This window comes from Halichondria panicea, chromosome 11, assembly GCF_963675165.1.
Source record: "Halichondria panicea chromosome 11, odHalPani1.1, whole genome shotgun sequence".
Taxonomy (NCBI): domain Eukaryota; kingdom Metazoa; phylum Porifera; class Demospongiae; order Suberitida; family Halichondriidae; genus Halichondria; species Halichondria panicea.
This window is the reverse complement of record NC_087387.1, coordinates 2366757-2391176: the sequence shown is the minus strand read 5'-3', so window position 1 is coordinate 2391176 and position 24420 is coordinate 2366757. Positions and strand designations below refer to the sequence as shown.

Genomic DNA, 24420 nt, shown 5'->3' with positions numbered 1-24420 from the left:
GACATGGCTTACTGACAAAAGACATTACGACTAGTCTAACAACTTCCGAAATGTCGTGTGCAAACTGGAGGAAATCAGAAACAGAAGTTTTTAAACGACAAGAGGTGGTTCAAAAGTTAATAAAGGCTTGGGTCTATATTGCGATATCACTCAGGATGTCTTCATTGCGAAAGGATTTGAAGGTCCGTATGATGTTGTGACGTCTTTGCTTTGCTTAGAAAATGTTGCTACGAACCTTGAGGAGTACAAGACTTACTTCAAATGGGTGCTTTCTCTTGTGGGAGAAAAGGGATTAGTATATGGCTTCACCCATGAACAATCTGTGGTTATATAGTTACTACGAAATTGCTAGGAAAAGGTACAAGTTCCTGTATTTCACCGATAACTTTATCGTAAGCCAACTGCAAAGCGAAGGATTTATTCAAATTTCCGTTCACTCTCACTTTCAAGAATCTTCATTATACTTGATAGGTGATGGAGATAAAGTCTCGTTTGTAACTGCAAGAAGAAAGTAGCATGACTGTAACAGTTGTGTTAGCTATTAATTTTGATTTGTTGATGCTTAGCGCTTACACTTGATTAATACACGATTGTATAAGTTAGTGTATAATATATACTATTATAATAATTATATATCTCAATTTTAAATGAATCCTCAACGTCTGTACATGTAGGTTTTTTTGTATATTATACACTTAGTAGAATTGCTAGCTCGTATATATGCCTAACTATAAAATTAATGAAACAGGTAGACTATATATCATTTCTGAATAGCTAGTGCACATGCATAGATGCATGTATTATACTGGACTGCTCATAAGATTCAATAATTATGGCATTCTATAAAAGTGCATGGGAGTCGGATACTCCTATTAGTCAGATACTCCTATTCATGCACTTCTGATACAGCATGTAACAGGCGATGACCGTGGTGGACCTAATATTTGGTGAATGAGGCAATTGAATTATTATATATTATTGGCAATTTTTTATATGCTGCACGGCACTATTGATCTCGTGCGATATACTGGGAGTATTAACTATATTATATCCTCATATATATATATATATGCACCATGACCAAGTTCACCAAATCACCAAATTTACCCACTATAGTATAATTATAATAGTATGTGACATGCATGTACACATCATTGATTATGAAAACCATGTGCATTAATTGAAACATTCAGCGAACACAAACGTTATTAAATGTCAATTTATTGATGTATATAGCTATATATAATCATGTGCTAAAAATCATGCTCATATAACTGAGTGCTGCATGTCTAATTCATTAGCTCGCTATTCACTTGAGTCTGACTCTTTGTCTTCTGAAAACGTCTCCCCAACTTTTTCCGCTTCTTTCTCAACTGCTTTAGCAATGGCCCTTCCATCATAGTTGTAATGCATGGAATCTAAATCAGCCACACCCCCTGCCGCACTCCCTACATGGAGAAAATGTCTACATGAACCTGTTTCCTAGAACAATTGGTTACACGTGCATGCATATTCAATCATAAAAGTTGTACAATTCATGCATGTATATATATTATACATATCTGTAAGAGACTCGTATACACTATACAGATACAAACGTGTTAGCTACATTGGGTTCATACAGGTCTGACTCACAAAACAGCTTTACATCAACAGTTGCTTTACTCACCTACTGCCAATGCTGCTCGTTCTTTCAGTGATGTGTCGGGGTCAGCTTCGGCTTGGTCCTTCACAACACCACCTGTAGTAAATGTATACCATTTAAACAATGTATGGCTCTACGATTTAAGGAGCATTATTTTTTTAATGTAATTTTAGTAGTGTACACACACAGTCATGATCACACCAACAACTAATAAGAGCGCAAATATCCGAAATTTATCAGTGTGTTTGTTAAGTACTAAACACCTCCCTCTAAGCATGCAATAATGTCTATAGAGCTAGGGGCTATTGCTGCCCATTATATCTACCTGCAACCTCCAGTGTGTTGGGGAGGATGTCATTGTCAACTATTTCCGAGACCCCCTCTAGAGTGCTACCCCCCGCAAGGATGAGTCGTTGTTCGAGACTCATGTCTGGGTCAGCTTCAGCCTGGTCCCTGGTCACACCAGCAGCTGTGCTTAATACACCTGTCAGCAAAAATATTACGATTGACTTATGTACAATTGCATACATGTATAGACACAGATATCATGCAGTCTGTGTTGATCAGATGGACATGACCTCTGGGAGTGTAGAAGTAAATCACGGGGTATGGATGAGGTGGCCGGGCTGGGCTAATACCAACCATAATTCCAGCTAGAAAGCATTATAGGAGCGACTCGGCTGTACTTAATAGACACTGCCGTACACTGAGTTTCGAATGCGTAAAATTAATTTCTCTCTACAAGCCGGTTGTATTGAGGATATTTGTTTGCAACCTATGCAAAAACTAGCAATTCGCAATCAAAAGAATCTCACATTCGGTATAATTATGCCTCTATAGCAATAGCTATAAACGTTTGACAAGTACTGCAGTGCATGATCTCATTGGATACTCACCTCCTGCTATCTCGTTCTCTTCTCCGACAATCTCGGCTGCTCCATCGAGGGTGGATGCTCCAGCGAGCATAAGTCGCTGCTGCATGCTCATATCATCATCAGCCTCACACTGCTCCTGCACCACCGTGGCTGCAGTCTAAAAGGACAGACGGATGGGTGAACATTGCATGCAATAATAATTTTCACACTACTGATACTATATAAACTATCATCAAGGTTGCATGTTTGTTGGAGTCGGAGTCGTGAGACTCAAGACTTACAGCCACATAAGGATTGTCCACATTGTCTGCTACCATTCCAGCTGCATCCCCTCCAGCCATCTTTAGTCTGTCGGCCAGGCTGGCGTCCCTGTCAGCACTGGCCTGGTTCTCTGCTGCATCGACCACACCCTCAATGATGTTAGCAGTGTCCTCATCAACTAAACCTAAACCAATAGAAATTAAGTTGAATGTGCTTTTCCTGTGCATGAATAAAATGTTTGAAACACCACTGCTGAAAAACACATCCTGTGAAAGTCAGTAGTCAATTCATAGTGAGATAATCTCTACATAATCATAGTACATAGTACTTCCTGTAAAAGGTTTCTTATTGCATGACGCACCGGCCCATGATGTCGGCTCACCTGAATCTTTGACAAACTTCTTGGCGACCTTAGAAGCCATCTTAGCGCCACCACGTACTGCCTTGGACATCTTCCCCTCGGGTTTACCCTCAGAGTCATTACTGTAGTCGTGAGTGGCCTGCCCTTCCTATTGAGGTCGGGGGTATATAATTTGGTTATGGTATACGATTATATCAGTCTATATAGCAACAGGCAAACACATTTCTATAATAATCGTGAAGTATGCATGCTCACCTTTTCAATTATTCGCTGAATAAGAGCCATCCAATCCCTGCATTATAATTGTCAAGGATAAACATATATACGTATATATATATTATATAGATGTAGAAATGGATTGAAGGTAAAATTGAGTGTGTCTGCCTGCATGCATGTTGTGGATAAAAGTGGCCACTCATGCAGATGAGAGCATGTACTTTGAGATGTCTACTGCAAGCTAGTAACTAACATTTCAGCTTGCCAACACTGAGGTCTGCTTATACAAACAAAGCCTTATCAGGCTGGTATAACTGCATTATTAATATCTCATTGTATACCAATCTTCAGCACCACCTTAAATAGAATACCCAAGAGTGCAACTGGCTATAACAGGCATTGGAGTGCATATTTTGTCTGAATTTGTCGCAATTTACATACATGTATATAGTATTGTTTTCATTAGAATGTATAAGGACTTAGTCTCTGATACAATTATTGGGATCAAATTACAGGATTGTGTATATACAAAGCTCAAGAATACCATCGATTCTCATAGGTTTAGCACCTATTACATAGTAGCTTTAGTCCAAGCAATTACTTTATAACAACAATTATAACAATTCATGAAGTACTATACCATTGATTCATTAAGATGAAATCAACATTCTATTTCATTGCATATACATGCATACATGCATGTACATGTATGTACCTAATAACTGCTGGGTCATCCCCGTAGAAATAGAAAGTCCTGTTCTCCACTGCCAGACCAAAGGATCTCCCTGGCTTGGCCTTGTCTGGCCACTCCAGGTCACACTGATCCCTTGTACGCACCCCTCGCCCTGTCTTCAGGTCTATTGTCTTTTTGGGTGTCTTGTCAGTCTCTTTGCTGTAGTATTCCAAAGATACTCCTCGGAGTGTAAAATATCGCTTTTTCCAGCTCCTATAAGATCCACCTGCAAGAATGCGAGACTGCATAGGTCACTGTCCAAAATACACTATACAAGATGTTACATTATTACTTTTGAGACTAAGATTAAATACTATGTGCAGATCTATAGATACATAATTATATATATCTACCTTGTTTCCACAGGAACCCAGTTTTTTCAACATCTCCATGTCCATTCACAGTTTGCACATCTGTAGCCATTGCTCTATATAAGTAGCTGTTAGAAATACTGTTCTAGTTGCATATGCTACTGAAGCAGTAATGTTGTCTATTTATGCAGCTCAGCTGAGCTAGCCCATTGACCTAGCCCATTGACCACTTCCTGTCTGGCACAAGTTGCACAAATCATGCACAAATAAGAGCTACAATTTAGCAAAGCACAACACTGCTCACAAAATGTCTCATGTTATTGTACACATGCACAAGAGTATAGATAACTCTTGACGTAATCATGCCAAAAAATAGTTCAAAATCACAAAAATAATAATAAGAGGCAATAAAACCTAAAAAGACCTATAATAAAATGCGTTCAGTTTGGTATGAGGTTCCCAGCACCAAAGATGTTTTGAGGGTCCACTCGATCTTTGATGGCTTTTAGTATCTCCACTCCCGGTCTCGAGATAGTTTGCTCCATCCACTGCTTACGGATCTTGCCAACTGTGTGTGGTGGAGAGAGGTTATAGACACTGTACACTAGTTTACAATTGTGCCAGACGCTTACTCATGCATACAGTGCAAACGATAAGACGGTAAGCTACATGTATTACTTATTTAGTAGACAAAGCTTGCAGTGTGCACCCAATAGCATAAATCTACTCGCAATTTTTAAGAGGTATCTATACTTTCAATCCTGATCAACCGAAACACAGAACTATTAACAAAGGTATAGCTAGTACCAACGGTAAGCCCTGTAATAGCTTGGCTGCATGCATACAAGGTAACATACCTCCGTGGTGATGGGATAGACTTCCTCCACTCGCTAGAATCTCGTCTCTTGCTGCATTCTACAAACACAGTGTACTAGCTGTTATGACGGGACAAACTTCTCAATCAGTAATTTGTAAGACACAGAGTATTCTATGCGATGGCTGCTGCATACACCACACAAAGATAATTGGCTTATGATTGTACATGTACACCATCTCATGCTAAGAACCAAACATTATTTGCATATACATGTATGATGAGCTAGTTTGTTTCCACAGTGATACACATTGTACGTACCTCAATCTCATCGAATGCTCTGATTGGATCATTGTGACCAGCATAGTTGAACACCAAGTAGAAGTAGATACATGCTCCAGCATCGTACGTTTGGGTTACCCTGAGTGAGCATAAGAGGGAAGGGCCGGGATAAGTACAGAGGTACACATAGAAGGAGGTGTATATATCATGTAGGTACTTTCAAAGAACGCTACCATAAATATTAAAAGCAAGATATACAAGTGAAACGGAGTTTCCAAAAATGGACCACCTCTCTGTTATTTAAAGTGAATTCCTAGTGTTTAGTCTTCCGATTAAGGTAAAAAGCGATACTTCATTATGTACATGTCCTTTACTCTAGTATTACAGTACTCAAACTAGAGTGCGTCTTACTAGAGTGTGACCACAAGCGTAGACTGTGTTACTGTACCTAGCAGAGATGAGGGGCTGATCTTGCACCATGATCCCTTGTTGAGAACACTCCTTCCTCACACAGCTCTTGACGTTACGTATGAGCTCAGAAACACGACTCCAGGGAACAGACGTCTCAAAGGACTCGGCCAGATAGGTGTAGTCAAAACCGAAATCCTATGTACATAGATAAATGAAGCAGAGAGAACATTGGCACATTTTAATGTGTATAGAATCACCAGAATTTACAGTTTCTGGCACACATTGCACAGAAGTGTGCGCATACAGCTACTATGACTGTGAAATCTTACCCGGATGTAAGCGACGACAAATGTGAAAAGATAACCACGGCGACCGTTCTCCTCTCCAGCCGGCACCCCTCTGTAAAAACAAAGGTCAGTAAACCAGATATTGACGTACATGTACAGTAATGGCTTACCCAAATCTTTTAGCAATCTCGTAAATCTTTTGTTCGTTTGCTGCAACTTCCTATAAAAATACATCCAATACAACTGCCTTGTCAGAAAAAGAAACAGGTGACTGTATTTGAGTGACTGCAATGCAGTTTTTTTTATCATGTAAATACAGTACAATTACATGTAGTGTGCAAAGGCAAACTTCCATTATACAAACTGTACGTGTAGCAATATTGATTACAATAATTCAGTACGTTATGTAATGATGTTTTACACAGTTCATATAGAATACCCTTCAACCATTCCCAAACTCAAATGCACAATAGACCCTTACAGAGAAACCATACAAATAGACCCTTACAGAGAAACCGTACAGTCCAGTTTAAACACTAGGTCATAGTGCAATACCCCAATAGCTAAACCTGCTCAAAAGGATGCACTTTAAGGTTCCCTCAGACAAAATGACTCTATATGCAGTAACCCTTTACTATGATTTCAGCCGCTTTGTCACTGTAAAGTGTGACTGATTGCATGAACAAATATGGAAGCAAATTATAATTATGTACTTACTTACCTCAGCTGAACCTTCAAATAGCAGAGTGCAAGCTACCATCTCATAGGGGTCAAATCCTTTGAACTGTGGATTGTGATGTGTGTTTCAGTAAAGTTCATAGTTTTTGCACAAAAACAATGGTCTAGCAACATTACGTCATTTGTATCCCCATGCAAGCATATAATTCTATGACTTATAATCTCCTGCTAAACACACTCAATCTAATATCAGTTGGAGGAGGATTGTGGAAGGAATTGAGGGCTTACTTTTGTGATGTAGAGTTTCTTGAGAGCATCAGTGAAAGACTTGAAGAGAGAGACAGCTGGTTTCATGGCCTGGCCCATCTGGAACTGCCAGTTGTCCATCAGTCGAATAGAGGCTGGGGCACAGCGCTGCATGGGTATAGGAGGGAGGGTTAATTCACACAATACATACATGTACACGTACGTATGAGTACAATAGTGTTGTGTACATGTAAGTACACTTTGCAGATGTTGAATGTACATATTTACATCGTGGGGAGAGGAGTGCATACTGGCCATGATAAATTAATATAGTTCTCTAATCATCTCAGAGGCACGGCTCCCTACTGGAATGGGTGTGCCTTTGTTACCAACAAGGTTTTTATACCCCACCCGTACAAAGCCTAGTGATGAACCAGCAACCCCTGGCCATGCAGTATATGTACTAGGGCAGAACAAACAAGTAAAAAGGATTTCCACAATGATAACAAACCTGTCTGGCGACCTCCCTCATGAAGTTGACTCCTGGTTGGAACGAGGGGAACACGACAGAGCCATACTTCCGTGTCTCAGGGAGGGGACGGATTCGCATCGTTACTTCCGTGATGACACCAAGTATACCCTCAGAGCCCAGGATAAAGTGTTGGACGTCTGGGCCAATGGAATTGCGAGGACCCTGCAAAAAGGAAATATTATACAATGCATAATTATAATGTACAAATAAGTTGTAAACAAAGTAAGCTAATGGCATTTTTGTGTGCCCCACATACGCTATCTTTTCGATTCTGAAATGCCATTCTGTCGTGATGTTTTTGTATTAGGTTTTAGAACAACCATTTTTTGGCCAAAATCCTACGGCTATATAATATATATATATATATAATATCTATATATATATATATATATATATATATAATATCTATATTGAGATGTAACCACCCGCACACACACAAACCACTGACGTGCTCACCAGCACATTCCTTTCCAGTGTCCCCCGAGGAGTGACCATCCTCACCCTCACAAGGAGGTCCTCAATGTTACCGTAGATGTTCTTTTTCATGCCGGAGGAGCGAGTGGCCACCCAACCTCCCACAGTGCTGAACTCCAGCGAGTCTGGCTCGTGCCCCGTCATGAATCCCACCTCACGCAGCTGTAGTGAACAGGTAGTGCAGAGAATATATCAATTAATGAGCTTAACGGCTTATTGTGCTATCAATTAATATCCAAACCACTCGAACAATGTAAACAATCGGGAAGATTTTGTGATAACAAATTATCCTTATCTCAAGGTCCTGCCCCTCACAGCTCACACTAGCTTAAACTACTCGAGGGCATATCCACTCACCCTTCTCTCGAGGTCCTGTCCCACACAGCCCGCCTCCACACACACAGTGAGGTTCTCTTCGTCTATCCAGAGGATCTTGTCCATCTCTGTCATGTCTAGGGAGACTATGGGTCTTTGCTCCTCAGGGGGGCACTGCAGTGCTCCGGATACATTGGTACCCCCTGCATAGGGAATAAATAAATACCCAGCGACACAGTTACATACATGTACGTGCATAATGTCTATACAGCTTTTTCTATTGCATGTAGGAATATGAACGATGCATAGGTCTGTAAAACGTCTCTGTGGATCTCACCTCCGAATGGTATTAAGCAGACGTTGTGCTTGAGGGCAGCTTGTACTATGACTTCAACGTCGTTATGGGTACGGGGCCACACAACAAGGTCAGGAATTCGTCCAACTTTTCCCGTCCGCAGAGAAAACAGCTCGTGACAAGTGTGACCTAAAAGAGGGTGTCGCACAATCATGAAAAGAAACTGAATTTTACCACCAATTGAGAAAACTTGGGAGAGGAGGCACAGGAAGCCACATTTTACAGTACCTACGATATGTTATTATATGTACGTAGTACTACAGGTACATTTTTATTGCAGTATATATCATGCGCACTATATCAATTTGTGGTACAATTCTATTTCCCAGCTCAGGTGATAACAAAAGCTACTCCTAATAAAAAATTATTGAGACAATGCTACACGGTTTAGCTTATCAGAAAGTACAATGTTAGGTGCATTGTGTCACCATGTGATCTGAAGACTCTGTCGTCAGGGGTGTCAGTGTAGGTCTTGCAGTGATGGGTGATCTCATCAATGAACGCCTGGCTAGGGAGGTTGGGGGCCGGGATTGCCTCAGGAGGGGGGCGGGGCTACACGAGAGTCCGGTGTGTATATATAATTACAAAGCTAGGAATACAGTATTGTATGGTGTTTAAAAACCACAAGCAAAATGAATTTCCAGTAAACTGATCCTTGCTAAACTACCAGTGAATCCACCACTGAAAGTTGTCAGATCCACACAACCAATGCTAAGTAAGCTATGGAACTAATTATGTGCACATAAAGTACAGCTCTGATACAAGGCATGTCCGACCAATCAGAATACTCGTATACGTAATGTTATGAGCTATGTCCGATCAATCAGAATACTCGTATACGTAATGTTATGAGCCATGTCTGACCAATCAGAATACTCGTAAAGTATACGTAATGCTATGAGCCATGTCTGACCAATCAGAATATTCGTATACGTAATGCTATGAGCCATGTCTGACCAATCAAAATACTCGTATACGTAATGCTATGAGCCATGTCAGACCAATCAGAATACTCGTATACCTGAGAGAAGGAAGTCTGATTGATGTCCAAGCTAACGTTATCCTCCATCCACTTGCGAAAGTAGGGGAGCTCCTGACCACCGATGGCATATCTAGGTAATAGTGTCATGGAGATTGATCATGCACCCGTGTATATAGAGTACATGTGCACGGTAGCAGTGGACGACTAAAGTGCAATAAGATCTAGAAGGAGTTCACTTTTTTTTATGATAAATTTTGGCATAAAATTATACATGTATGAACGCCTTTCCATAAAAGACTCTGCTTGCCAGTAACATAATATAGTAGAACTGTGTAAAAAAGATCTCACCTCTTCCCTAAGAATTGAGCATTCCCCTTGTCGTTTATGGTGAAGCCCGAGTCTTTGTAGCCCCACCCATTCCATTTGACCACATCTTGTCTGTAAAACAACAATTATTTGACAGAAGAGTCTACCAAAAGCTTACTAGGCAATAGAGGTTGTACTGAGTACAAACCAAAGTACAAGCCAGACCTCAGCTAGGGATTTCCCCACTACAGGAGCTTGTACGGTAACACACATACTTGTACGTACTTACATAACTATACCGGTATGATTGTACGTACATGATGTAGAAGACATTTCAGACAGACCACCTCAGCTAGACTTGTACCAATATCTACCATTAGATTGTTGGACTAAGGTCAACTCAACACCCCCTCCCTCAAAGGAAAGGTCACCAACATGAAAATGGCTGATCTCAGCAAGCTAGCACCATGTTACCAGTACAAACTAGTTTACAGCACACCTCTCTCTTGGAAATGCTTTCTGTACTTCATTTTTACTGCTTGACATTGGAGCACTAGACTGCATGGAGTTGCAGGCTGCAGGAGACACACCCTTGCATTCCAAGTGTCCTTTGAGCACTGTCAAACGTCTTGCAGATGTGGAATCCATCTTCTCTTGCAGGTGAGCTAGAAATGGCGAATAGGTATAAGCTACTAGGCAGCGCAGCAGAGAGAAAGCAGTCTACAAAAAGCTACTGGATCTCCTGATCTTTTGGAAATGGGCGTATTATTTTGTTTTGATTTCTCAATTGATTATAGCGCATGTGATCCAAGGTACTAAACAACAACAAGAAGTGACTACCTTCACGTGGACGTCTGTACAGCAGTGTAAAGAATCCATCATGTAAGTGGGTAATCGTTAGTTGATGAAGGCTTTAACAGGTGTGTGAAATAGGTGGTGTGATCCTTTTAATTATGAGAGCAATTTGGTATTTTTCCCTTGAAGAGAATTAACACACCATGCATTTCTAAATTATGGTACAATAGCATCAGTGATTGTGTAAAATCTAAAGTTTTTGGCAGACAGATATGTAATTTATTTGCCGTTTGCTTCCCAGGCCGCACAGAAGTACAGAGGATCCTATCGAAGATGTGGAAGATGGTAAATTACTGATAATGCTCTAGTCAAACTAATGCCCCCCCCCCCCCCCCCCCCCCCCCTTACTGAGACTGGAAATTATACTTTCCTACCTAAGGGACTTAGAGTTGGATACAGGTCTAATCCCTGCATAACCTCCATGTTGTATGGGGGGGGGGGGGGGGGGGATTAAAACAAATAATATGCCAAAGGTAAGGGGATTAAATCATGTGGTTGGTCTAATCCACACGTACCTAGGGGGTGAGGCATTAGTTCAACATGTGCATGCATGCCCTCATTGCGTACACTCCCTTAATTAATTTATTGATTGTAACGCTCAGTCTACACACCATAGTTAGGCGTGGCCCAACTAACACACACACACACACACACAGCTGAGTCTGTCAGCGAGAGTGAGAGTGCCAGTGCCAGTGACGATGACTCACCCTCGATGAAGCAGATGGTGGCAGAGGCAGGAAAGCTTGCTCAGGATTTGGGTGGAGAGACGCAGGACTCCCAGGACGCTAAAGGTAGACAGAGCAAGAATGAGAAAAAGGCAAGAAAAGCCATGATGAGACTGAACTTGAAAGAAGTTACTGGTGAGTGCATCATTTGCTTGAAAGGGAGAGGGGTGGTTGGTGACGTCTGTTGGCTTCAAAACTGCAAGCCATGTGGTCATGTACGCACTACAGTACGTGTTGTATTATGTAATACCAAGAGTAAATAAGAGTACCCAAAACTGTACGGTAAACCTAATATTGGCTTTGTCCATCACATAATATACATGTACGTCATAAACTATCACAGTATATGGAGCAATTTCAATGCTGTTTTGACTGCCACACTCAATTCCCACCCGTAGGCATTCAGAGAGTAACGATTAGAAAATCTAAGAACATCCTTTTTGTCATCGGTAAACCGGACGTCTACAAGAGCCCTGCATCGGATATGTACATAGTATTTGGTGAGGCAAAGATTGAAGACTTAAGCTCTCAGGCTCAGATCCAGGCTGCTGAGAAATTTAAAGCCCCCGAGGCAGCTCCTGCGGCCATTAAGGCAGTGGAACAAGAGGAGGCTGGTGACAGTGACGATGAGGTGAGTGTTGTTTGAAGTGGGCGTGGTTATACTGTTCTAACAGTGTGTACGGTACTGTAGACTGGGTTGTGATGTTATTGTATGTATAGTTGTACTATTCATAAATGTGTCTGTACAGGTTGGTTGGCAAAAGTTGAAGTGCAACCATGGTCACTAATTGAAAGAATCATATAGTGTGTTCATGGTTGAGTGCACTTCAACTTTCAGCTTCTGCCAACCAACCTGAAATCCTCTGTATCATTTGCGTCGTTACATACATAATATAGTACGTAGCCTAAAAGCCACTGGATATATTTTTGGAACCTAGCCATGGAAGTACCTACATTTGTATAGGAAGGTTATAGGGACATGCAGCACTAGCTTCCAGTGCGGGTTATTTTCACTTGTGTATGCACTGTATGGGGAATGTACATTCAACTGCTAGGTCAAGCATGTACATGTACATACTGTGAACATAACTGTGAGTCTGTACATGCCTGCTATTGATATACCCTCCACCTATCACACATACCCAGGTCGATGAGACGGGTGTGGAGGAGAAGGACATCGAGTTGGTGGTTCAACAGGCCAACGTTAGCAGAAACAAGGCCATTAAGGCACTTAAGAAAAATAACAATGACATTGTTAACGCTATCATGGTGAGTATACTGTATGTATCATGCAATTTTTTGTGGTTGTCCTTTTGTTGCAAGTTTTTTATAGAGAAAATTGGCCCATATAAGTCCTTTCCATTGTTAACCCTACATGTGTATGTCTTCTAATCATGAATGAGATAACCCTCTATTTACTGTAGCTATAATTGAGTTGCACATTCATTATAACTGGTTAGCCTGGGTCACGTAGGTGGCCGTATGTTGTGTCTGTGTACGTTGAGTCTGCTCACCTGGTGCCAAAATGCTGCGTTTACAGCGTCGATAGCCTCAACGAAGAAATTATATTAAGTTTTGTCATAATATGGGGATTTTGCCATTAGTCATAGAAAGACCAGCCTAGCTATAAGTATTTTAAGGCACTTCAATTGCACTTGTGCATGCATAGCTGCAAAATTTCAAAACGTGGGCTCCAGTAATGAACGCTTAGAGCTTATCGATCTGCTGTGATTCTAGCCCCCCAGCGTGTAATTTTCGTAGGGTAAGTATTCGTTCTGTTCGTGGGCAAGCCGGCGTGGCTTACCGGAACGCATGCTATGCAGTGCAAGCAATGAAGTCAAACAAAAATTTCACTCACAAAAATCATCGTTTTCAAGTTGAACGAATTTTTTACCGCATGGAAATTACCCTATAGTCATGCTAACAAATTACTACAGAGGGTTTTGCACTTTAGTACTTTAGTTTAATCTTTGTATATTGTTTTTTCTGCAGGAGCTGACAATGTAGGAATTGGACAAAACACTTTGTCTCTCGCATTTGTCGTATTCATTGTACGTAGTACATAATTAATTATGTCTTGTGCAATGTGGATTTTATCAATTGTTTTGCAAAAAGTATTTATAATGACATGTTGATGGTTAAATCCTGCATGGGGTTAATTAATAGATGGGTGGGGTGCATGCACGCATATGGGGTTTGTTTTGTAAATATTAACAGAGATATAACATCACATGCACGATATATATGAGGAGCATGAACAATATAAATTTTATAAGACAAATAATTGACTATAATTTGTGCATACGCTTATATTAATATTGTGACCAAATGGAAATAATCATAAATTATAGGGGAAAACACTACTGTGTTGCAGTACATAACATAATTTAAGTCTTCCACATATACAGATAAAATTAATAGGTAAATGTAAATCAGTCAGAACAGTTTTGCTCAGCTTAAGTACATGCATATGCAAGTCAGTTAGCTTCTGAAATGTCCTTGAACATGGTTTTCAAAGTCTTGCTGCCTCATTCGAGCAGGAAACTTGGTGTTGCACACGGGGCAAGTGCGATCAGCATGCTTGGCTGTGGTTTTGAGCCCCTCTAGTTGTTGGTTCAGTTGAGCATTGGCCAGTTGAAGCTTTTGAACTTCCCCTTGTGTGGTTTGCAGCTCCTTTATTTTATCATCAAGGGCAGCCTTTTGGATATCACACGCCTCGGTCCTTCGCTGCATCTCGCGGTCGTATCGGTCTTGGAAACTTTCGAGCTCTTGCTGAGCTTGACGAAGCGTCTCCTCCAAATCAAAAATTTTATCATCTTTGGCTTGAATATCCACTTTGCGTGAGGATAGCTGAGTGACTGCAGCGCCACAGCCCTGGGAGATGTCTTCAAGCTGCTCTTCCAGCTCTTTGATCTGAGCACTGCTTGTCTTACTTTTCTTCTTGAATTCAGTATTTTCTTCAGCGATAATTTCGTATTGCATTCGACACTCTTCCACGCGTGCAGTCATTTCATCATTCTTGATTTGTAGTTCAATGTTAGCTTTCTTGACATCCTCGTAGTATTTCTGTACGTTTTCAAAGGCCTCAAGAAGAGATGCGTACACAGTGGAGTCTACAGTGCCTGGGGCAGCAGCTGGTGCTGTGGGTGGCTCAGGGAGGATGGTTGGTCGCTCAAACACTACTGCCTCTCCAGTATGTTCCTGTCCCATCAACTCAGAGATGTTCTGTTGTGCAACGTCCAAGTCTTGCTGAAGTTCATTACTCTTCATCTCAGCTCGTTCCAAATCAGCTTTAGAATCTTCCAGGTTCAACTTAAACTGCTCAATTTCAATCACCTTTTGATCCAACTGTTCAAGAAGCTCGGCCATCTTTCCCTTAATATCAAGTAGCTCCTCTGTGATCCTCTCCACCTCAGCACTAAGTTGTTCTTTCTCTTGACCGCGAGTAGTAGCCAATTGAGTGAGGTCCTCGACCTGACTGTCCTTAATCTGAAGTTGGCTCTTAAGCTCTCGTATCTCAGCAGTAATCGTCATAATCGTGGAGTTCTGTTGAGTGATCTCATCTTCTTTAGATGCCAGTTGGCTGGTCAGCAAGGCAAGCTGTGCATCCTCATCGTGTTTAACTGCTAATACTTCGTTGTTTTCTTGGCGTTGTATTTCGAGTTTCTGGATCAATCGCTTTTGAGCCTCATCTTTATCCTATGGAAAAATTTGTAAATTAATATTCTAGCACAGGTGTGGAAGCATGACAGAGTATATTTGACTATGACAGAGCATCACAGGTGTTGGATGTGAATACTTTTGACACTCTATTACAGAAAGGTCAGTGCAGCACTAGCCTCATTCCAGGCCGATTAAAATACGAAAATACGGCCTGGTACCTATTGCATGGTGACAGTGCGCATGCGTTAGTTTATTCTCCAGAATTCCCTTTTCAAAGGTTTTACGTTCGTAGTACGATTACCCACATTCTGGGTAATTTGAAGCGCATGCGCACTATCACCCATGCAATAGATACCAGGCCGTATTTTAATGAGGCCTGGAATCGAGGCTAGTACAGTACATGTACATGCAGCAGAAAACGAAAACAACACTTCCATGTAATCACAATACAATTTTGAAAGTTATACACAACAAAATTGTATACACTACAAAATTAACAATTGCTATTTTAAGGTACCATAATTATGACATAATTATGACATGTACGTATTACTGCAACTAGGCAACCTCTACAGTTGGAAACTATTACTTAAAAGTCTATGGTATTTGCACTAACCAAGTCACATGCTGTTGTTATCACATTATTGTTCTAATACTGTAACATCAGTAAAAGAGCTGCCACCATTTTAAGAGTGTCATAATTACAGGGGCCACAACTATAATGTGCATCCAAAAAACAAGGAATTTATGTGCTGCTATATGACTAGAGTGCAGTGGCACTGAGCTGTGTAATTACATCAACTACGTAATTACATCAACTATGTACACACATGCTGCATACCTGGAGCTCCCTCTGCAGATCAGCAATGGTGGTCTCTTTCTCCCTCAACACTGTACTCTGCTGCTGACTCTCAGTTTGAATGGTTAACATCTGCTCACTCAGGGTCTTCTTCTCTAGCTCTAGCGTGCCCATGGACTCCATCACTGACGACATCTGTTGTTGTATTTCAGTTTCATTGCTCGATCTGGCCTGCAGAACCATCAAGCTATCTTCGTTCACCTCGACCAGCTCTAGATCATCCACGTTGTGCTTACAAATCGATGCTGAGGTGAATTGAAAAGGTGGGCTAGCACCTCGAACACGACCGTTCGAACTCACATAGCAAAACTGATAAAAATGCGAATCTTCTGGGGGAAGTCTTCGGCCGGCAAATTTCACTGTTCCTTTGTTCGTTTCAGGTGTCGGTGCCCATTCAAATGTGTAGTAGTCGCGCGATGAGGTCCAGCCAACTTGAAACAAGCCCACCCAGTCTCTCGAGGCAGTCGTGTATTCTTCTTGAAGTTCGTACTGTACAGCAAGTGGTTCTCCAGGGGGGTAGCTCTTGAGCACCTCTTTGAAACTTACACAGTCAGTTTGCTTGTTCTCAGCCATATTAAAACACAAATGTTCACACGGTCAAATGCTTATCAGCGGTTGATCTGTCCTTTTAACCGGAGAATTGTAGAAATGGGTTAGTGTATCTTGTGGCTTTACGGCTCATGTAACATGTAGTACATATAGTATGTACCACAAGTTGGAAGTACGTCAGTGATACGTTTAAAATAGTAACTATTTTTAGTAATTGTAATGACGTAATTTGCTTACAGTTCCAATTTAGTCATCTGATACGTAATTATCAAGAACTCTGCCCTAACAGCAAACAGTACTATACTATGATGCAGTTATAATTAGGCATCAAGAATGAACTCTTGGTGGCATTTAAACTGTAAACGTGTACTAATCAAATTTGACTGATCTCATTGTGCTGCATGTAATCTACTCACAACTATGACACAAGCAACTTTACAGTGCAAGTTGGAGGGACACACCAGTGACATTAACTGTTGCGCTTGGTCACCGATCACATGGTCCACCCTAACCTCTTGTAGTGGGGACAGAACACTCAGAGTATGGGATATTTCATCTGAGCCCCCAAAAACACTTTCCGTAGTGCCTGCGTCAAAGTATTATGTGAATGCTTGTGCATACAATCCCTCAGGCGATTTACTAGCGACAGCTTCGTCTGGTGACGAAGGAATTGTAAAGTTGTGGTCTACTGCTTCGTGGACTGTGGTCGGTGAGAATAGTGTGTGGGTGGGATTACATGGAGGTGTGGGGGAGGGAGGACTTCAGTTAGTTATCTTGTGTGGAAATAGCCTCGATTCCAGGCCGCACTGAAGGGGCCTTGTGAAGGAGGCTAGTGTGGAAATTGTATTTCTGTTGCCAACAGATGTGCCTATTGTTTATAACATACGGTAGAGCGCTAAGACTGATGTTTAAATTCACAGTATGTGTGGTCACATACTGTTTAACTATACCTCGTACAAACACAAACTCATACACGCTCTCTTACACCCACGCACACCCCCCAGGGACGTTCACCCCTCACAATGATTCTGCGAGATGGTGTACCTTTTCTCCTGATGGAAACCTCCTAGCAACAGCTTCTGATGACACCAACGTATGTGTGTTTGAGGTGGGATCTCTCAAGCAACTATCAACACTCACAAGGAACTCAGAGAGGTACATGCACACGTACAAGTTGGCCTTAAGCTGCTTAGTAGAACTACTACTTGTCATTGTGCACTACAGTTGAATGTTTTGAGTGCTTTCTGGCCTGTTTGTACATGTGATTGTAGATTTGGTGCTTTTTGATCTGCCTGTTCTATAGTGCAAAAGATTGTAGATTGTGTGTTTTCTCCGTTGCAATGGCCTGTTCTAGTGCAAGATTATAGATGTGGTTTCCCCATTGCTTATATTAGTCTGTTCTGGTGCAAGTGATTGTAGATTGCAGTACTATCATATAGTGTGTATTCTAACTAAACTTTTGCTTTTAATTTACTTTATCAGCGTTTATTCTTTATTCATGCTTTTTCCTGCGGAGTGTTAGAAAATGTTCCCTTATGCATGAGATTCATATTTTTTACTAGTCTCAGTTCCACTGTATAATTGTGTTTTTCCGCTATATATTCATTGTACATGCTCTATTGTAATAACCCTCCCTCTCCCCCTCTAGAGTCAACTGCTGTCTGTTTGCACCTGCTGGATGGCTATTGGTAACTGGCTCCAGCTCAGGGGAACTCATGCTCTTCAACGTCTACAGCACCGAACTACTGAAGCGTCAAATGGGCATTCACAATATGGGTGTGACAGCACTAGCCCTGGATCCCACCTCCCTCTTGACGGCCGAAGGGGGTGGGGCAGTGGGTGGAGCGTTTCAGCAGTTCAAGATAGCGTCTGCAGGGAATGATTCTGTTGTTAAGCTATGGACGGTTAAATGCAATGGAAATGTGCCCAATAGCAGTGAGTGAAAACCAATCATCTTTGTAAAATTTATGTCATCATTATTTTATTTGGTGCTTTTAACATTGTTCTATAAGTTATGTGCATGGATGTACGAGTTATAGTAGTGTATGTATACACTATGTATGTGCGTTTAGGACCACCCACTTGAGTCATTGTATTCTTTCTTGCCAGCAGAGAGTGTCAGCTTATCTCTGGACGGCTCGTTGGAGGGTCACAGTGCCGCAGTGTACAGCTGCTCCTATCACCCCACTCGTAGACTATTGGCATCAGGGTGAGCACTGTACTGTATTCTGTTCCAATGATGTGTAGTTAAAGTGTGGCCATCCCATGACATGATGCTATTTGTCTTCAATACTAGATTTTAGCACATACATGTAAGACCAGATTAGGGATAGGTTTGTGTATTTGACAGTTGCATGTACCTACTGTTGCTTGGGCACGTTGTTACGGGGGGGGGGTGACTGAGGGAGAATGTTTATTGCGCAGGGTTTGTATGGTAGTGGGTGCTGTTGTGTGCGTACTAGTTCCAATTCAAATGTCCTTCCCTCTTCAGATCAGCCGATAAGTCTGTTCTTCTCTGGAATCTGGTAAGAGTCTCAATTGTCCATTGTGTCAGCAGTATCGTAGTACATTGTTATAGTCACATCATCCACATATCGTACTTGCATGATGTGCTGTTAGTATAACTATGCGTTCAATAACTATGTCCTTTGCCTGTGTTGAATATCTGTAAGCTTGCATGGGCTGACGTACATGTAAGGTCGTATGCAATAAAAGCACATTTAATTCTAATGCTGTCTGTCACTGTAGGACACTAAAGAGAAAGTTCAAAAATTGATGGCCCATAGTCGCTACGTCATTCACGTCAGCTTCTCTCCTAATGGTAACCATCTTGTGTCCGCATCCAACGATAAGACTATCTCTCTGTGGAGGATGAAGAGCAGTGGAATGGAGGAGTGTGATGATGAGGGTGTGTGTGTGTGTGTGTGTGTGTGTGTGTGTGTGTGTGTGTGTGTGTGTGTGTGTGTGTGTGTGTGTGTGTGTGTGTGTGTGTGTGTGTGTGTGTGTGTGTGTGTGTGTGTGTGTGTGTGTGTGTGTGTGTGTGTGTGTGTGTGTGTGTGTGTGTGTGTGTGTGTGTGTGTGTGTGTGTGTGTGTGTGTGTGTGTGTGTGTGTGTGTGTGTGTGTGTGTGTGTGTGTGTGTGTGTGTGTGTGTGTGTGTGTGTGTGTGTGTGTGTGTGTGTGTGTGTGTGTGTGTGTGTGTGTGTGTGCAGTAGTCATAGTCATGGGTCTATAAGTCTGTGCTTGGCTTTCATTCAGTGATTCATGTTATAATTATGGCTAATTCTCAATTGCTACTGGTTTTATTATTGATTATTGGCAGGCCTATACTTAGAGCAGCCAGGTTTTAACGCGTGCATACCTTCAATGGTAGCAATGCTGTGTAGTTAGTTGGCAATGAGAAAGTTCATAGCGATATGTTCACAATTAATATGCTGGTCCACCCACTCACGTATCCTTGGCGGCATGTGATATCATTATGTGTATGTGTAGAGATAGTGTTAACACTGTATTGATAAAGAGAAGCAGCAAGCAATAAAAACATTCAGTATTGGGAAATCGTAAAGTTTAACATTGCAAATGTTGTTCATGCAGAAACATGCATCGTTGCTAATAGTAAATGCATGTCAGGGTTTTATAAATAAATTAGGGGAAGATTGCGACGTGCTGAAATGCTTGGGTCATGCGCCCATTTTGTTGACCACACCCCCTGTCTCTTCAGGGGTATGTGTGGCTATGAAATCACGTAGTAGACTAGTCACAATAATTGAAATGTGTATGTATGTATACAGTTTCACCGTTAGAGGTTAATGATGTCATAAATAGATAAATGGAGGAAAGTTAGGAGAATAATCACCCTACTGTTCCCCTAGATAAAACCCTGCACTTTGTTACAATACATTTTTTAAAGGATGTTTCCTCATTACTTCATTACTATAATAATTATAATGAGGAATTGGGTGTTGTATACAGCTTGTCTACACTTGTACATATTTCCCTCTACAGTTGTTGCCAGCTCATCTAACAGTAACGCATTAGCCGGTATGGAGCAGCAAAGTTTGTTGTCTGTGAGTGCATGTAACTAAATTTCCCTGTGTTACTTTATATACAGCTAGGATGCCAAGTCCATGCAGTCAGCAGTTTTCAGTGTTTATCACTTTGTGCATTGTGAATGAACTTTATATCATTGACACTTTAGTGCTTGTGACTAAAGGTGAGGTCATGTACTCTGGTGCTTCCCACAGGATGTGTCATGGTCTATGAGCGATGTCATTGGTTGGCTGGAATTTGTCACAAAGCGGCAGAGCACTGTGGAACAGTCTCATCCAGATGACCTTAGAGCAGGTACATGTACAAACAAGCTTGCATGACATGTGATGTGAGCATGGCTTGTATTGCCTAACATGTGCATGTCTATACGGTATGATGTGTGCATAATATGGGTTTAAGATAAGACAAAAGGGGAATAACCTGGGGATCATTTCTTTATGTATAAATTAAGTGTGTGTTTTATGGTGGTGTTTTGAACTTGTTCAAACTGTTGCGTGTGTGTGTGTGTGTTTATTGCAGTTGAGAGGCTGGCTGTGGCAATACAGCAAGTGAGTGCTGTTGCGGATAAGCATGGTGCAGGTATAAAGCTGAGTGTTGTTTACACGTAGTAGTATAATACTTCATGTAGAATTCATAGTATTCATAGCCTGCGGTATGTGCACTCTCAGCAAATGAAATAACAATGCGAAATCTATGAATAATTTAACCCATGCACAGGTACTGAAGATCTAAAGTGTCCTATCACGTGCGAGCTAATGAGAGATCCTGTGTTAGCTGCAGGTAAGAACTCTAATTTCGTCTATACCAAAACTTACCATTAATAACGTTTTTGCTGACATTACTACCAACACTTTAATTAACGCTACACTCTCATGTTAATGATATGAGGTCATGTTTGCTTATTGTATACACGCCTTCTTATCACAGATGGCTACAGCTATGAACGCACTGCTATCACAGCCTGGTTCAGTAAGGGGAGGAGAACCAGTCCGGTCACCAACCTACCACTCACCAACACTCTCCTACTCCCTAACAGGGCTCTCAAGACTATCATAGAGAAAAACAAGAGACAAACTGGAACTTAGCATAATTATATACCCATTAATAATAATGAATGTTTAGGGTGTACTCTGTGCTATTTGTGTGTGTCCATAATTATTGTTTTTTATATAATTTATATAATTATAATTATGTGCATTCAGGATTAAAAAGATAAAAAGCAGATACTGTAGTGCAATACAAGTATAGGTGCACGTAGTTATGCATGCAATCGTAATATGTAGTCAAAAGTAATACGTACATCAAATGTTAAACAATCAGCTATAATCAATGTTCAGTGTTATTATAGGTGATTTGAAGACAATGCTCAACGTGTAGTTGCGCACTAAACTCGCCCTCCCGAGCATGAAGAGACTTTTGACAAATAGGGCATACTATAGACGAAGTCCCTCGTACGGAGTTGGCTAATTCATTGACCCTTTGCTCCGAAATGATCATGTCACTTGCTCTTTGATCACTATGAAGTAGTTTTGAGGCATGTGCAGGATCTCCTCTCTTTTGAGAGTCTGGCTTTGTCTGTGAGGATTTCCTGAGCGGTTGTCTTAGTGGTTGCTTGTCCAGAGGAGGCTGGTGTGTCTTCCTACCCTCTGGAGGTCGTCTTCGTTCTTGAGGGACAATCTGTGGTGGTGGTGCGGGTTTGAGTTTGGCTCCTCCTGTCAACGGTAGATCAGATGGTCTGCTGGGCTCTGTCTTGTGACCATTCTCAACAGGTGTCTTGTGTGTGGTGAATTTCACTGGAATTTCTATGGGATCAACTTTAGCTCGTCTCGGGTCATGTTCTTGGTTTCTTGGTTGTCGTTTTTTCTTCCTTTCGTTGTCATCCAATCTCTTGAGTTTACCTTGGAGTACAATGTTTTCACTTTTAAGTACTTCGTTCTCCTTTTCCTTGTCTTGCAACTCATCTAGAAGGGTGGCACTTCTCTCAAATTGAGTGTTTCTTTCAATCGTTAACTGAGCGTTTTTTTTCTTCAAAAGATGCTTTTCTTCCTTTAATTTGGCAATTACAATCTCTAGACTATCAGATTTTTGTTTGCATTGCTCGAGTTCTGCTTCAAGATGGCGAATCTTCTCCATCGTTTCTTCTGAATGACCTGGCTTTTCTCGAAGCACTACCAGTTCATTTTGCATATTTCCCATGATTTTTGTAAGCTTGCTAAGCTTCTGATTAAGATCTCTGTTTTTGCTCCTAAGCAACTTAACTTCTCCTTGAGGTCTATCATCCCAATTTACACTTGCCGACATCTCAAGAGGGATATCACTTTGCATCAAGTTTACATCAGCAGCAGGATCGCTTTTTGGTGATGTTTTGTTCACACTAGTACATGGAACTTCGGTATTTTCCTCAACATCTTCTGTTTTGAACAAAATTTCGCTTGGTGTCCCAGGCGATTGTATCCACGGTTCCCTTTCATTATTTTCAGGATTTGATGGGCTGTTCACTGGATCAGGAAATCCCTCAAAATCATCAGGCTGGCTATGGAAATCATCTGTACCATTCTCAACTAAAATCAATTCTTCAGGCTCCTGCGGTTTACTGTCGATCTCGTCAACTACAACAAAGCTGGAGCTTGTTTGAGATGACATTCGGGGACACTCAAAGCCGCTGCTGGTATCACTATATATGTTTCCGGATACGAAAGTGTAGTCTTGCATTGCTGGAGATGTAGCTGTTTCTTGTTCATTGTTTTGCTCGCGATATTCTGTAAAAGCACCGTCTTCTGGTTTCCAAGTGAGTGCAAGACTTGATTGGATAGTGTCTTGACTCACATAGCAGAGATTATATCGCTTGCCTAGGTAGACAGTTACTGCTGAAATATCAAGTGTGACTTGTCCCACTTTGAATGAGTTTCCTTCAAACCAATGTCCACTTGGATCGCCCATAATAACACTTGCTAAAGCTTCAGTACTTCCTTCCACAAAGAGAGATATTGTATCATCACTAAGAACATTGATAGCACTGGATATGCTGTACAGAAAAGAGATTTGAATCTTCTTTGAGTCACTCCCAACGACAGTTAACTTGGGCATTATGGAGAGAACTGTTACAACTTTAGAATCAAACAATGATTGTATGTACATGTACGTATAAATTTAAGCCTTTATTTATTTCTACAACGAACGTGACACTGCCTTACGTGGCCAAATGTCACATGGTGCCATTTTTATGCCTCGGTGCGCATGCGCAAGCGAGTTAAACACCTCTTTGGGAGAGTCAGCATAGCCCTTTGGCGAATGCTTCCATGCTCATTCACAGGTCACCAACTCTATCACCTGTGCTTGATGGGCATACCTAAACTTACTATATGTTTGTTCTTCATATCTTTACCTTACTTAGATTTCGATTTATATCTGTCTACCCGTTTGTACTTACCTTAATTAACTACTCGTTTCGCCATAAAGGCTAAAAAAAAAAAAAAAAAAAAAAAAAAAGGTATACTAGTATAGTGTGTTTGTGTACGTGTGTGTGTGTAGACCGCTACAGCTGCTCAAGGATGAATCAAGTGCAAGTAAGAGTTTCTATAGGCTTCTAGTCATGTTTACTTGGATTTTAATTCGTGGATTTGCAAAATAATGCTTT

At 41.2% G+C, this 24420-nt stretch overlaps 6 protein-coding genes across 7 annotated transcripts; 2 read left to right on the top strand and 4 right to left on the bottom strand.

Annotated features, from left to right (window-relative positions):
• Positions 1-1221: 1221 nt before the first annotated feature.
• LOC135343787 (uncharacterized) lies at positions 1222-4603 on the bottom strand. The gene is made up of 9 exons (XM_064540796.1): positions 4445-4603; positions 4074-4317; positions 3398-3434; positions 3164-3290; positions 2802-2965; positions 2542-2677; positions 1971-2129; positions 1670-1741; positions 1222-1448 (listed from the first exon to the last, which is right to left on the bottom strand). The coding sequence occupies exons 1-9, from the start codon at positions 4512-4514 to the stop codon at positions 1306-1308; spliced, it is 1152 nt and encodes a 383-aa protein (XP_064396866.1). The 5' UTR covers positions 4515-4603; the 3' UTR covers positions 1222-1305.
• Positions 4604-4691: 88 nt separating this feature from the next.
• On the bottom strand, positions 4692-10866 carry LOC135343783 (alkyldihydroxyacetonephosphate synthase, peroxisomal-like). Its single transcript, XM_064540791.1, has 16 exons — positions 10584-10866; positions 10127-10216; positions 9818-9908; positions 9225-9348; positions 8779-8925; positions 8484-8644; positions 8109-8288; positions 7632-7814; positions 7163-7288; positions 6918-6980; positions 6367-6416; positions 6239-6308; positions 5947-6104; positions 5538-5637; positions 5260-5317; positions 4692-4970 (listed from the first exon to the last, which is right to left on the bottom strand). Exons 1-16 carry the CDS (start codon positions 10730-10732, stop codon positions 4843-4845), a joined length of 1878 nt encoding a protein of 625 aa, XP_064396861.1. The 5' UTR covers positions 10733-10866; the 3' UTR covers positions 4692-4842.
• Positions 10850-13791, top strand: LOC135343788 (nascent polypeptide-associated complex subunit alpha-like). The gene is made up of 6 exons (XM_064540797.1): positions 10850-10966; positions 11181-11224; positions 11596-11799; positions 12063-12295; positions 12811-12933; positions 13657-13791. Coding segments are annotated over exons 1-6 (621 nt in total). The 5' UTR covers positions 10850-10964; the 3' UTR covers positions 13672-13791.
• Positions 13792-13915: 124 nt separating this feature from the next.
• Positions 13916-16899, bottom strand: LOC135343785 (tax1-binding protein 1 homolog B-like). The gene is made up of 2 exons (XM_064540793.1): positions 16169-16899; positions 13916-15363 (listed from the first exon to the last, which is right to left on the bottom strand). The coding sequence occupies exons 1-2, from the start codon at positions 16757-16759 to the stop codon at positions 14146-14148; spliced, it is 1809 nt and encodes a 602-aa protein (XP_064396863.1). The 5' UTR covers positions 16760-16899; the 3' UTR covers positions 13916-14145.
• A 93-nt stretch (positions 16900-16992) lies between these two features.
• LOC135343786 (WD repeat, SAM and U-box domain-containing protein 1-like) lies at positions 16993-22005 on the top strand. Of its 2 annotated transcripts, none has more exons than XM_064540794.1 (11): positions 16993-17444; positions 17740-17890; positions 18384-18670; positions 18845-18944; positions 19227-19260; positions 19484-19643; positions 20739-20800; positions 20978-21077; positions 21303-21362; positions 21501-21563; positions 21711-22005. In XM_064540794.1, exons 1-11 carry the CDS (start codon positions 17156-17158, stop codon positions 21866-21868), a joined length of 1464 nt encoding a protein of 487 aa, XP_064396864.1. In that variant the 5' UTR covers positions 16993-17155; the 3' UTR covers positions 21869-22005. The 2 variants fall into 2 exon arrangements, with proteins under 2 accessions (XP_064396864.1, XP_064396865.1); XM_064540795.1 differs by having other exon boundaries at positions 16994-17444; positions 18848-18944.
• On the bottom strand, positions 21972-23936 carry LOC135343784 (uncharacterized). The gene has a single exon (XM_064540792.1). The coding sequence runs from the start codon at positions 23919-23921 to the stop codon at positions 22110-22112; it is 1812 nt and encodes a 603-aa protein (XP_064396862.1). The 5' UTR covers positions 23922-23936; the 3' UTR covers positions 21972-22109.
• Positions 23937-24420: the final 484 nt, after the last annotated feature.